Source organism: Pagrus major, chromosome 22 (assembly GCF_040436345.1).
Source record: "Pagrus major chromosome 22, Pma_NU_1.0".
In the NCBI taxonomy this organism is placed as follows: Eukaryota; Metazoa; Chordata; class Actinopteri; order Spariformes; family Sparidae; genus Pagrus; species Pagrus major.
The window spans coordinates 8,460,563-8,474,544 of NC_133236.1; the positions used below are offsets into that span (position 1 = coordinate 8,460,563).

General features: G+C 39.7%; 1 protein-coding gene across 1 annotated transcript in view; it reads left to right on the forward strand.

Annotated features, from left to right (window-relative positions):
* Positions 1–13,982, forward strand: part of col12a1b (collagen, type XII, alpha 1b) — a 154,877-nt gene that overhangs the window by 15,322 nt on the left and 125,573 nt on the right. The window contains exons 10-12 of the mRNA XM_073492726.1: positions 2,160–2,438; positions 2,529–2,804; positions 6,834–7,106. Of these exons, the coding sequence (XP_073348827.1) occupies positions 2,160–2,438; positions 2,529–2,804; positions 6,834–7,106 (828 nt within the window). The remainder of the gene's footprint in view (positions 1–2,159; positions 2,439–2,528; positions 2,805–6,833; positions 7,107–13,982) is intronic.

Below are 13,982 nucleotides of genomic sequence, written 5' to 3' on the forward strand. Positions count from 1 at the left end.
TGTGAGATTTTTCCATTGAATTTAAGGTTATTGCAGATAACAAACTCTGTGGCAAACAAAGTTTATATGGTTTTGTTCAGCAAGATAATCTTCACAGATGAAGACTACTTATGATTTTTTTAAGTGTGAGTGTGACCACCAGAAGTAAAAAGCTAATGTTAGGCTATAAATCACGATCACATGACTTCAGCGTCACCACCACTTAGCGTCCTACTACACTATACTATACACTTAACTATAAATTGATCTCTTTGGTCTTCAAGTTGTAAAGTTAGAGTTGGAATGGTTTACAACATAAGCCCTTTAACCAAAAACCCCTTGCAAAAATGCTTTCTTATCTCAGGTCATTTCTGCAACACTCTATAAAGCATTAGGTGAAGCTGATAGCACATTTTTAGAGCTCCTTCTGCGAGAAAGCAAACTACTTCAAACTTTCTATTGCGCTTTTATGGTTGGCTGTAAATGTTGAATTCAAACAGGTCATTACAGCCCGAATATGAACTTTTTATCCGCTGTTCGAACTGAGGTTCAATTTTCAAATAAAAAGCTACAGTCCTACAGTGTAATCAAGCATGTAAAACTGTTTTTTGATAATACATTTTTATCTGTATATGTACTTTGAACAGTATTGAATGCATCACCGTGTGGGCTCAGCAGATTCATTTTAAGTTAATTAATGAGATCACGAGTCAACTATTTAGATGTAGAACATTTGTAGTGATTAAAACAACATTAATTGCTGCAGCAGTCAGATGTAACTGTACCATCTTCATTGTGGGGGAGGACAGAGTTGTACTAAAAGTCGTCCATATGCACACAATTACTTTCATGTCACTTTTCCAAGCGTGTCTATTTGAGCTGAACCCTACTTTTTGCCTCAATGTGTTAAACACATGTCCACCTTTTGATCTTCCAAGGCCAGAGAGAGGTCCTGCATGTGGAAATATTAGAACTGGGTCAAATAGTGGTTGCACAGATGAAAACTTAGGATTTGTTTAGCCAAGTTGAGGCAGCGATGACTCCTTTATTCTCACATCAGGACAATCTAGACGAGCGTGTTGCTCATCACATATCTGTAAAAGAAACTTGACTTTGAAATGCTTTCTTTGGCCTGAAATCATTAGCCATCCCCAGACATCTGGTAGTCAAGTTTAAACAAGCAAGAAGAGTTCCTCGCAAATGCTGTTTCACCCTCTTAAAGCCAAATATTAATCACTCTGTTACTTTGCCAAAAGCCGCTTCCAGGTCTGCCAGTGTAGAATGTGACTCACACCAGCTTTGATTGCCGATTATATAATTCTTATATAATAATGACTTTATGTCAACAAAGAGAAGTGTTCAGGAGCAGCACAGTCACAGCTTCCATGTACCAAATTGGCTCAAAGAGTGGGGAGTTTCACAGCAGCTGCCCGCCTGATGTTTGTTTGAATGATGGAGCTGTCACATGGAGTTGGACATCTTTATTAAATGACATGTTGGTCAGCCCTTCTACTTGCTGGTTTCCTTCATTTGCTACTGTTTACTTTTCTTTGATGGGAGTCTTGGTTGTTTTTTCTACAGTGCATACTCACTTTTAACCAAGATAAAGGCTTAGCTCATAAATGTGAATGTCAGTTGTCTGTGTTCGACTACAACATTGCATGCGGTGTAGCACAGCCTTTACCATTCATTTTTGTTGGTAAATGTGAGACGTTTGTGTCGCACATGTCTACATCTTAACGATCAGAAACAAGTAAGCAAGTTTAGCTGTGTGCATGTAAAGCTAAATGTTTTGCCTGGGGGACTGCTTTGATTGGTGAAACTCACAGGAAACTAAGATGATTGGTCAAATTTGTGGAAAAGCAAGGTCAAGCAGAATTCATGGGGATCGGTTGAATTTACGTTCATTGTTGAAATCGAACATCACAACTTCCTTGGGGGATTGTTAAGTGGTGTTTAGATGTTGAATATTTGTCCTGAACTGACGTAGGTTTAGATGATCATTGATCAGTCATATGTACTGTATCTCAAACTCTCAAACACTATAAAAATCACACAGTAATCTTAATGGAAAAGAAAGATTTTATGGTCACCTCATCTAAAATAAAAGTAAAAACATGATGCTATTGCATAAATGCAAAAAACAAACTGTTAACTTTGTTACTTTCTTTTCGTTCCAGGACTGGTCCAGCCGAGGGACCTGTCCTTCTCAGAGGTCGGCTCCAGAAACTTCAGGGCCTCCTGGAAGATCAACGCCACCGACGTAAAGTCCTATTTGGTTAAGTTCAAGCCAGCAGATGACACTGATGGGCATTATGTGTCCATGTCTGTGCCTGGGGACACACTCTCCACCGTCCTCCCCCACCTCAACCCACTCACCCGCTATGAGGTCAACGTTCAAGCTCAGTATGAAAAAGCGGACAGTTTGCCTGTAACTGGCTATGAGACCACGTTAGAAGGTATTAATGTTTACTCAAGACATTTACCTTTATATTTTTAGCTGGAAGATGAAAGCAGTAGCACTTACATCTCATTCACATTTGTTGCAGAACTTGGCCCTGTGCAGAACCTCAGAGTATCCGAAGAGACCACAGACAGCTTCAGAGTATCATGGCAGCCAGCTCCAGGAGCCGTCACTCGCTACCGGTTGACTTACGAACCTGTCGGGGACGACAGCTCGATGATGGAGACGACCACAGTCGGCCCAGAGACAACGATTGTGCTGCAGGAACTTCAGCCTAAAACCACCTACCGCGTCACTGTCATTCCTGAGTACCAGTCTGGCTCCGGCGTGCCACTGCAGACTGAAGGCACCACCAAAGAAGGTAACCGTGGCTTCATATTATACTGTTAGAAACTAGAAGAGAGCACTGTTTGATCCTGGAAATATCATCTCTTGGAGCACAGATATCTTTCAAATATTACTAGAATCAGTGGAAGTTTACTGTGACAGCAGTTTCTCAATAAATCTGTTTAGAATTTATCTAGAAAATATGCTCCATATAACGTCACATCTTAGCTCTCCATTATCAAATATAAACTTTTCTACAGTATCAACAATCCAGTTGATTGTTGATTGGATGTCCATGGTTGCAGTGCAAAGAGCTGACTACTTATACAGGACAACTTTACATGTTGTAGAACGGTTAAAATAATTGTTTTGATTAATCTTCTACTAAAATTAGTTGTTTGGTCTATAAAATGTGAGAAAATGGTGAAAAATGTCGACCAGTTTCCCTAAGCCCAAGATGACGTCCTCAAATGTCTTAATTTGTCCACAACCTAAAGATATTTAGTTGACTGTCTAAGAGGAGGAAAGAAACCAGAAAATATTCACATTTAAGAAGCTGGAATAAGAGGATTTTGATATTTATTCCTTTAAAAAACTTTAACCAATTAATTGATTTATTGACGGGTGTGAATTTCAGACTCATTGCTGCATGATTTTTCTTATTCTTCATGTTTCACCAGTCTTTTTGCAATGTGTTTACTACGCACGTTCATATCGCCATGATGGTGGAAATACAATTTTGATTCAGCACTAGACAAAAGCAATGAAAATGTACAGTATCAATACATTTTCAGATTGAACTGTGACTCAGAATGTTCCATCAACAAGGTTCTCATGTCACTGGATCAGTAACACATCTCTTTGACAGATATTTGCTGTGTAGTGAAACCCTGTTGACATACGGAACTATTTTATAAAATCAATTCAAACAGCGTTATTTTGTCATTGCCATTTTCTAAACAGCTTAATTTATCTTGAAATTCAAATAAATGATATGACTAAAACCTGTAGTGGCTTCAGCCTCTTAATAGATTCAGAAAACTGAGATAAAACAGTCAGGGGTTCAAAGGGTTAACAGATAATGATCAAGAGATCACATGTGTTTGAAGCTCCAATAGGTGGCGGATTTTTGTTCCAAAGCAGATTTTAAAGCTCTAAAGTCCAGAAATCTGAGGAGCTGGTTAAGTAATTGTTGAGTCACTGGTTCTGATCCACAGCAGGTGTCTCCAGATGTGTAGAGATCATTTTGTTTGTGCTGTGGGACAGTAAAAACTATTAAAATCTTATTGTAACTTTAAATCACAAAGATGTTGGACAATGAAAACACTAACGCCAAGCTGTCATTCTGTCTATTTACGTCATTTAAAGGCCACAATGGAAATGGTTTCAGACTTCATTCTGACAGCCTCAGTGACTCTATCATCCACATTGTTTTTTTTTAAAAGTCATCATCTGCCATTTGGCGTTTGCTTTCATTCCGATATTGCCTGGGAGTGCCAGGAGTCGACACATTTTTGACCCCGGTGGAAAGTGAACTCTGGAGTGTTAGTACAACCTGCCACCCATCGAGCTGCTCGTCAGATCTGTCCTGCCTTACAGGGAAAGGAATGAAAAACAGACGGAAGCACAGAAAGCAGGGAGATAGAAGTGGGTCAAGATGTACTCGAAGGTGATAAACAGTGAAAAGGGAAAGTGGGGGAGATTTTTTCCTCCAGACTCAGGACAATGGCCTTAAGTAACTATCATGATTTTTTTTTTGTTGATTCGTGAAGGGAGATTATCTCATGTATAGAAACTTCCAGTGGGGGCTGTGAGCTTTCGCACTTTTAGGGAGGAATTACGTGTATTTTGAAGATTAACGCCCTTGAGCCAAAACATTAAGGACACAGCTGGAAATAAATAAAAATTATATTCCTGTCTACCATGGCAACAGCATTTCTTACTGCGTCCGAGAGCACCGCTCCCCTCCAGCTCCTTCAGACGGTGCAGCTGCTCGTCGTCTGAGGTGAATTCTTCTCTTTTTTTTTGTATTTTTGATGGTTTATAAAAAGAGGCAGGATTAATCCCAGCTTGCACCTCTTTGACATGAAACACCCAGCTGGCTCTCAGATGGATTTATGTTTTTTTTTCCCGCTGTATGGCTGACAATATTGTTCCCATTACAATGTTTACTGTGCCATGACTTTATCTCAGAACTATGAATTGATGCAGTGCCTGGAGGGTTTGCATGAGCTGCCCTTTCGCTTGCAGACTTTTCCACTAAGTCCTGTGATGGGACAAAAGCATGTAATACTTGGTTATAGCCACCACCAGGAATCACTTAAGTCTGCTTTTTCAGTTTTTCTGACTACTGGTGAGGAAAAAATACGTGAATGAAGCTTAAAACCCATGACATTTTCATCACTCATTAGGAAAAAACATCATCAGGCAGATGCAACAATAAAACACTTCAGCAGTAGGCGTTAACACCAAGGCACATGAGTCACTGCTTTATTTAAACAATTATTTTCTCAAAGGGGAATTGTGTGAACATATTCTACTTACAGTAAATCACATCCTGTCAGCTGCCTAGTACAACACAGTTTTCTACTGAGCAGCTCAACTGGAGCCACTGGGAGTTCAATGTCTTGATCAAGGACACCTCAGACAGAGTATTTCTCATCCAGACACGGACATCATGCACAATTATCTGGCAAGAATCCTGCTTATGCTCTGGTTCTCAACAGTTGGTCTGTGGATCATTAGTGGTCTGTGCTAGTATTAGAGGAAAACTTTTTGACAATGAGTATTTGTTAATGTTAAATCAGACATATTTTCCTTTAGTTACATAAGGCACTCAAATTCATTCCTAAGTCCAACAAAGGTTACAGAAAGCTGCTAAAGACAACAAATTTGAGATGGCTGCAAAACAGCCCTAGACTTCCTTAAAAAATCTGTGTGCAATGATGTCTGCGACAATTCTTAATTATTTCTCCCCTCTTGTAATTTCTGCTTAACACAAATAACACAAAGTTATTATTATTTTTTTTGTGTAAAATTATTGTGTCAGGTCGTCCTGGTTTGTTGCAGAACTGGTGTGTGGTGTGTGTGTGTCGGTAACTTTCTTTAGGGAACAGCTCTGGGTTGAGAACTATTGGTACATTAATCTCCAGAATCTGTAGGCAAAGGACAAGATTTTGTTATTGAAAGTGTTCTGCTTTCCATTTGTCATTTAATTAGCATTCATCAATTGATCCATCAAAAGCCCTGAAACAACAGGCTAAATTGTCGTCAGACAAAAGCCAATGGGTTCCAAAATTGATTGTCATTAGTGTGTAAACTTGAAATGATTAGAGGATTCACATTAAATTATTCTACAACAATCTTAAGAATCAATTGTATTGAATATGTCAAATTTCTACCAAAACATTCTCTGGTTTCAGCCCCTCACTTGATTATTCATTCATTTTCTAATTTCTATATCAATTTCCTTACAAATTTGATAACATCATCTTAACTCTTCTGAATATTTTGCTATTTGATGACATTTTACAGCCTAAACAACTTATCAATCAAAAATAAATTCTTAAAGAATCAATGATGAGAATCCTCAGAAAATTTCCTGAAAATGTGCCTTTAGTATGGTCGCTAAATAATTAAAAGGAAAGTCATTTAAAAGCCAACATGTTTAGACCACAAGTTCTTCATCAGGGCTCCAGTCACAAAATACTCTTTGCTTTTAACTATTAATAAATAATGACAATCAATCATAGTAGTCAAAGTAAAAACCTGAAAATGAAATGAAATACAGAAAAACAGTCTACAGGCTTACAGAAAAATAAGTTTATATAGTACATATGCTTAAAAATCTTGTGTTTCTTTTCCTTGCCATCTTAACATAATTTTTCTCTACACATCCAAAATCAGATTTATAGACACAAGCTTTTGATTTCTAATTAACGTAATTTCCGTGTCCTTAAAAGATCAAGAAAAGAAACACTAGAAAACAAAAAACTTTAAAGTTTGTGCAGAATCTTTTTTGGCAGCTGGCTTAATTTTTCTGACTCTGTAACTGTCTTCTCAGCCAAGGGCTCCCCTCGCGACCTGAGGGTTTTTGACCAGACCGAGTCCTCCATGAAGGTCTCCTGGGAGCCGGCGCCAGGGAATGTGCAACAGTACCGCCTGTCATACCGACCCTCTGCTGGCGGCCCCAAGAAGGAAATGTCTGTGAAGGGCAACAACATGGCTGCCCTCCTGAAGAACCTGCAGCCAGGCACCCAGTACGACATCTCCGTCAGTGCACGATACCCGTCCGGACTGGGTGACCCCCTGGAGGGACGAGGCACCACTCTAGAAGGTAAACCAGTTATACGTTCGTTAAATTCATTGCATTTTGGTTGCTTGATGGAAGAAAAACATCAAAACAAGCAGATAGATAGACAACCTCCTCAATTCATGGGTTTAAAGTTGCTAGCTAACATACTAGCAGAGAAATATCATCCCACTGGAGTGATCTTTGTGTCCTGATGAATGTTAGTCCAATATTCTCTTGATAAAAATATCTGACTTTTAGCAGCTAAGTGCTCCACTTTCTTCATCAGCTAGTGTTTAACTGTGTCCGCCTGCTGTTTGGTGCTGGGCAGGTAGTGCCCAATGGGTTTACAAGAGATAGTTTCATGAAATCTACTGTTGCTGAACCAGACAGGAAGTGTGCTGAAAACCAAAACTATGTGCCAATGGGCTAAAAAACTCAAGTTCCCAAGTTTGTTGCTAATCCTTTGGTATTTTTTGTCAGCAATGAAATCCCTTCATAGAGAGTCATTTAATTTAGTATTAATGTAAAAAATATTGATTAATTCAGGTTTAAAGATTAACATTTCCTTTAGTTGAGCAACAAAAGTATTGTTTTTGATTAAATTAAGCCGACAGCTGCAGTGATGAATCGATTTGTTGTCAAGTATTAAATTATTCGCCCAACTATTTAGATAATTGATTAATTAGTTTGAGTAATTTCTTTAAAAAAAACAAAACAAAAAAACCCAAAACATTTAAGGTTGTCATGCAATTAATTAGGGCTGCAGCTATCGAATATTTTTAGAATCGAGTATTCCACCGATTATCCCATCGATTAATCGAGTCATCTAATAAAAAATAATTTTGCATTATTAAACAACAATACCAAATAATGCATAACGAAAATGACAGGCCTGTTAAATAGACCAAGCAATTGGCTTTTATTCCAGAAAAAAACATACAGGTATTTATTCCAACTATTCCTAACACCAGGAGTAAGGGTGTGTGTTTGCTTGTGCGTGCACGTGCGTGAGGGAGAGTGAGAGAGACGAGCCGAGTGTGTGTGTGTGTGTGGAAAGGAGTTATTTGGTGTAGGCTATTACTCTCTTGCAATTTAACACAAATTAGTTTCCACATCTTAACATGATATCTAGTCATAGCGACATCAGGCTACAGCCTCTAAAATACCATACGCTCTAACTAGCGATGGTAGGCTACGTTGAATTAGCTAACATCAATGTTTACGTTAGGTTGTGTCGGCGACGCTTGGTGAGCTGGTGTTAACAGCTGGATGCTTTCAGTTCAGATGTTGAATCATTGTTGACGTGCTGTTGTGGTACGCCAGTTCTGCATTGCAGTAGACACATTGCACTTTGTTATCTTCTTTGAAATGTTCACAAACTTTGGACCTTCTCTGTCTTTTACAGACGGTTTCTTGGCTCTCCGCCATCGCGCCCACTCAATTCTGAACGTAGTGGTGTGTGTCCGCAATAACAGTCTGTGTGGAAAAATGATCCCAGAGCTAAGCAGGCCACATAACGCGGGTGATAGGAATTAAACGAAGCCTCGAGGCAGAGAATTTGCTTCGACCATTTTTTGTAATCGAATTATTCGAGTTACTCGACTAATCGTTTCAGCTCTACAATTAATACAAGAAATAATCGACAGATCAATTGACAATGAAAATAATCATTAGTTGCAGTCCTAATCAAGACACAACCTACTATAATAATAATACTTCCACTGACTGACTTTGACTTTGATCTTTATTTTTCAGATATAAAATTAACCTTTAGTGATGAATTATCTACAGAAGATACAGTGAATAAATGCACATGTCAAGATGTCTTAATATCTGTGTTCACAGTTTATATAGAGACTCAATATAAACAGTCTTGTAATTTAAAGCTTGAAATTATTTCTGTTTCAGTTCTGGCACACAGCTGTGCCCCTCTGATCCTTTTAGATTAAGTGATTACTGTATTTTTATTATGACTGTGTTCTCAACGACCACTGCTAATGTTTGAGGTTTTTACTGTAATTGCTGTGACTAAACCTTGGAATACGATCAGAAGGGCTCTTAAAACAAACATTTGATACAAGTCCGTGTTTAAACATGGCTTTCTTCTGCTCCAGAGCAAAATGTTAGAAGTGATCCGACTTTCAATATCCAGAGGGACTTCAAGGGTCGGGCTTATTGTTACAGGAGAGAGATAATAAACAGTACAAGAGCAGAGGGAGGTGGTGAGAAGGAAAAGAGAGGAAGGCCATCCAGTTGTCATATAAGTTGATCAGTGATGTAAAAAGAAAATTAACTTCTTAACCTCTTGTGTCTTCATAACTTTGGTCCATCATTCATATCAGTTCTGATCGCCGTTTCAATTCCCCATTTCCAGGTGCATTTTAAAATTTACAACAGTTGGGCTTGGATCAGTTTAGTCTGACGATGCTTGTGGGAAATGGGACAACAACTCTACTACAACAGGGTTCAACAGATCAGGAACATAATGATCCATGTTAACACAGGATGTGGAAAAATCCCCAGTTTCGCGGTATTATTTTTAAAATGAAACTCAAAGCGTATACACCAAAAAAGTCGATTCTGATCCCTCATTTAACTGAAAAACTGTGCTCATACAACTTTGGTAAAGGTTCAAAGATTAAATTAATTGTCATCTTACAACGCAAGTTTGTACAACAAAATGTTGTCACAAGTTGTAGTCCCTTTATGCTACAGGAGTCTCACAGCCTGACGAATGAAGCTGCTCCATATCTGGTGATACAGCAGTGGATACTTGTCTATCTTTTGCCAGATGGCAGCAGGGTGAACAGGCTGTGGCTGGGGTGGATGTCTTTAAGTATCCTTTGGTCTCTGTGCAGACATGTCACCGATGTCACTGATTCTCTGTAAATGGGTACCAGTGATGTTCTGGATGGTGATAAACCATGCCAGTTTGTGATGCTTTCTATTGCTCCTCTGTAAAAGTTGATGAGAACTTGGCACTGGAATTAAGGCTTCCTAAATTTCCTTAGGAAGCAGAGCCTTTTCTGTGCTTTGATCTGCCGATGATAGGCTCTCTGTGACCTAAAACTGTTCACCTGCTCCGCCTCAGCTCCACTTATGTAGACAGGGGTGTGTCTTCGCCTCCTTTTTTCTCTGCTCCTTGGTTTTGCTGACGTTGAGCAGTCGATTGTTCTCTGTGCACCACTCTGCAAGATTGTTGATTTCCTCTCATCACTGTTTATAATGCGGCTGCTGATGGTGGTGTCGTCTGCATACTTCACAATAGAGTATTCTTGATGTCCGGGAGTGCAGTCATGGTGTACAGTGTGAACAGGAGGGGGCTGAGCACAGAGCTCTGGGGGCTCTGCTGTTGAGCACTAACGTAGAGGAGGTGTGACCGCCAGTCTGAACTCTCTGGGGTCTGCTTGTGAGGAAGTCAAATATCCAGTTTGCAATGTGGTACACAAGCCCAGAATGTTAACTTTTCTAATCAGCTTCATGGGTGAGAGCGATGACAGAGATGTGTGCACACATGTTTGTCCTTGGCACGAGGGCACTAGGGCAAAAAAACTGTTGGTATGTGTTGGTAAATGGTATGTACTGACTTGCTGACACGAGCTGATAACATAATTCATGTCACACTGACTTTTGCAGCTACTATTGCGAAAAAGAGTGTAAAACAACAGTGAAGACAAAGACCTTGTTACTGCAACGTCCCCGCTTCGATTCCATCTGGAGACCTTTGTGACTTTTCTCTGCAATGCCAAAAAAATAACTGTAACAAATTAGTTTGTAAAAGAAGCAGGTGAATTTTTGGAAATATCTTATCATGGTGGACCTGAACTTATTTGGATGGATGTAGTTAAGCAGTGTTTGCTCATTGGTTACCACATTCAGTAACAGTAACAGTGGACACTGCAATCAGCCAGCCAGCCACACAGGTTGAGAGGTAAAGATGAGAAACAGCAAGACCGGACAGGAATGCAACCCAGCTGAGAGCAGGGCTGGAAGGTTAGGAGGAGCAGGGAAGACTGACTCATTCCTGTCTCTGTCTTCCTCTCTGTTTATGTCTCCGTCTCCATGTGTCTGCCTTTCATGCTGTCTCACCTTCTGTCTTTGTCCCATCTGTCCACTCCCATTTCTCTTAATTCTTTATTTTTTGTGGCACTCTCTCTTTCCGTCTGTCTTTCTTCATCTCTCCATGTTATTTTCACTCTCTCTCTTAGATTCTGTCTGTGTTTGTTTCCACCTTGTGGGGGCTTGCCTGGAATTTAATAGTGTTGTCCACAGTCTCCAGATGCCTTGCTGGTCGCAGTGCCATGAAATCATTACAACCTCTCCTGCTTTCTTTCCGATGCATCAGGTTGTTGGGCCTGTATTGGCTCAGCACGGGTCATTTATTGCACTGTGTTGCATTCATGGTTTGGTCAAAGTCCTTAAAGGGGAATTGCCGTTTTTTACAACCTGGACCTTATTTCTAGCATAAAATACGATCATTTACTCACCCAGATAACTTTAGTGTCATTTGGAGTCGTTCGGACGAAATTAGATCCAGTGGAGCGCCGCGTATATCCATGTAATGCGAGTGATTGGGGCACCGAAGCGCAGCCTGATAACAGGCAACCCCGGACTCAGAGGGGAATAGCACTAGCGTATCATAACAAAATATTGGTGAAATGAACTAGTTTCGTGGCAGATACTGCGTTATATAGAGGCTGCGCTTCGGTGCCCCGATCACTCGCATTATATGGATATACGCGGCGCTCCACTGGATCTAATTTCGTCCGAACGACTCCAAATGACACCAAAGTTATCTGGGTATGGTATTTTATGCTAGAAATAAGGTCCAGGTTGTAAAAAACGGCAATTCTGCTTTAAAGGCAAGTCACACCACTCAGCAGCCATCTTGGCAACACTAACAAGTTCAGGCCCCAATCTAAATTAATTAGGAGAGAGCCATAACCTCACCTTTAATCATCACAGGGGCAAAAAAAAATGCAATTATAGTATCACCAGTCAAATCTGATAAAAAACGCTAAAAAGTTGGGTAGCTTTGCCCCAAAATAAGGTTTAAAATGATTTTCCGCCAGTTTCATGACACCAACTTCTTTTACAGCTCAATCCAGAGTGATGTGACTTGAACAAGAGTTTAAAGTCCAATCTTTGAATGACTTCACCTTTCTATCTTCCTCTTTATGCTTATTAGAAATCCGTCTGCAGACATCTTCTGGTTTGGCTGTCATAAAGTCGATGATTGGCTTTTGAGTTGAAGGGGTGGGATATGCCTCACGCAAACACCATCTCTGGCATTACAGATATTTTTGTTCAAAAGTGGTTTGTCCCCTCTCTTATAGCGTCTCAGGTCTGGTTCAGTACGAGGACACTTAAAGAATAAGGCCCAAGACATCCCCAGTGTTGGCCCTCATCAGGCACAGCTGGCAGGAGTTTCCTCATTACCTTTATTTCCCTCGCATGTAGGGTTAAACCTGCTCAGAACTGCAGTGGAAAACTGCTGCATTGATACTGTACCCACATTAAAACCAGTGAGCTCACTCCTTCTCATTGTAAAAGCTCTTATTGTACAGTAAGAGCTCATGTTAAGGTTCATGAGGGCTTCGTTTGTGCGCAAGAGGTTTCTGTTTATGAGCAAATGAGAGCTAAAATGGAAAACTATGCTTGATGCCAAAATTCAGCAGGTTACGATGTTTTCTGTGATATATCAACTGTAGTTCACGTCGTCGCTCAAACTACTGTTTAAATGCTGCAGAGAGACTTTGTTTGTCTTAATTTGTTCAAACATCGGCACAGTAGATGCCAGGATAAAGTCAAATGACATTTATATAAATGTGCTCCATCTCTGTAAACCTGTCCTCAGCTGATATATAAAGGCACTACAGCTGCTTTTGGCCTTTTTCAGTCCTTCGCTTTTAACACTCATTTGGAAGGAAACCAAAAACTTGACATTAACCAGGACTTCCTGATTGTACACCCAGTACAGCACGATACTTTCAAAACTGTTGCGACAAGGGGACAATTCAGGAATCAAGACAATGATGATGCATCTTTGAAATTAATTAAATTATACAATTAATTTGGCTTCTGTGGTGCCAAGAAGCTAAAAAACTTTCAAGCCAAGTGTGAATGAAATAAAAAGTTGCAAAATAAGAATGATGAGGTGTCTTTGGGGAGGTTTTCCAAACAAATTTGTGTCTTGTTTTTCATTTTCGTGAGCTTTATGTCGTCCTTTAAACTCGGGTGACTCTTATAATCCAAGTGTCCATTAAACTGAAACCTCAACAATCTAAAAATACATGGATATCCTTAAAACCAGCGATGTTTGTCTGAATTTAGAAAAGTAGGGTTGCTTGTTCCAGCCTGTCCAAATGACAGACGATACGTTTTTTGCAGTTTTCACCTGTATTAACTTTTCTCACCTGCTTCAGGGAGTTAAATCGACACTTGGACTGCTTTTCTGAACATATGATGATTTTTTTTTCCATTGACCAGAAAGCTGCAGATTCTGGCTAAAATCAGGCTTTGCTCAATATCCCTGTGGCGATTCTGTCTGGTTTAGTTCCCAGTTTGGAGTCGTGATGAAAGAGCGATCATATATTTTTAGCCAAAGAATGAAATTTTATCTCATCAATTTGCACATGAAGGTGAAAAGAATTACCCAGGGAAAATGGTCCTGTGGGGTGCTATACAGACTGGCTGCGAACAGAGATTTCCCTATGATGCTACGGAGTAATGAAACAAAATCTGTGAAATACTTCAGTTATATTTCTTTTAAATGTTTCATCTTGATCTATGATGAATGAACCTTTAATCCATTGATCTGAAGGCTCCCCACTTTTGTGGTGCTCTTTGGTAAAAACAGTCAAATTAAGAAAACATTAATATACATCGTCTTAAGTTGAATCTTTTAGATTTCAGCTT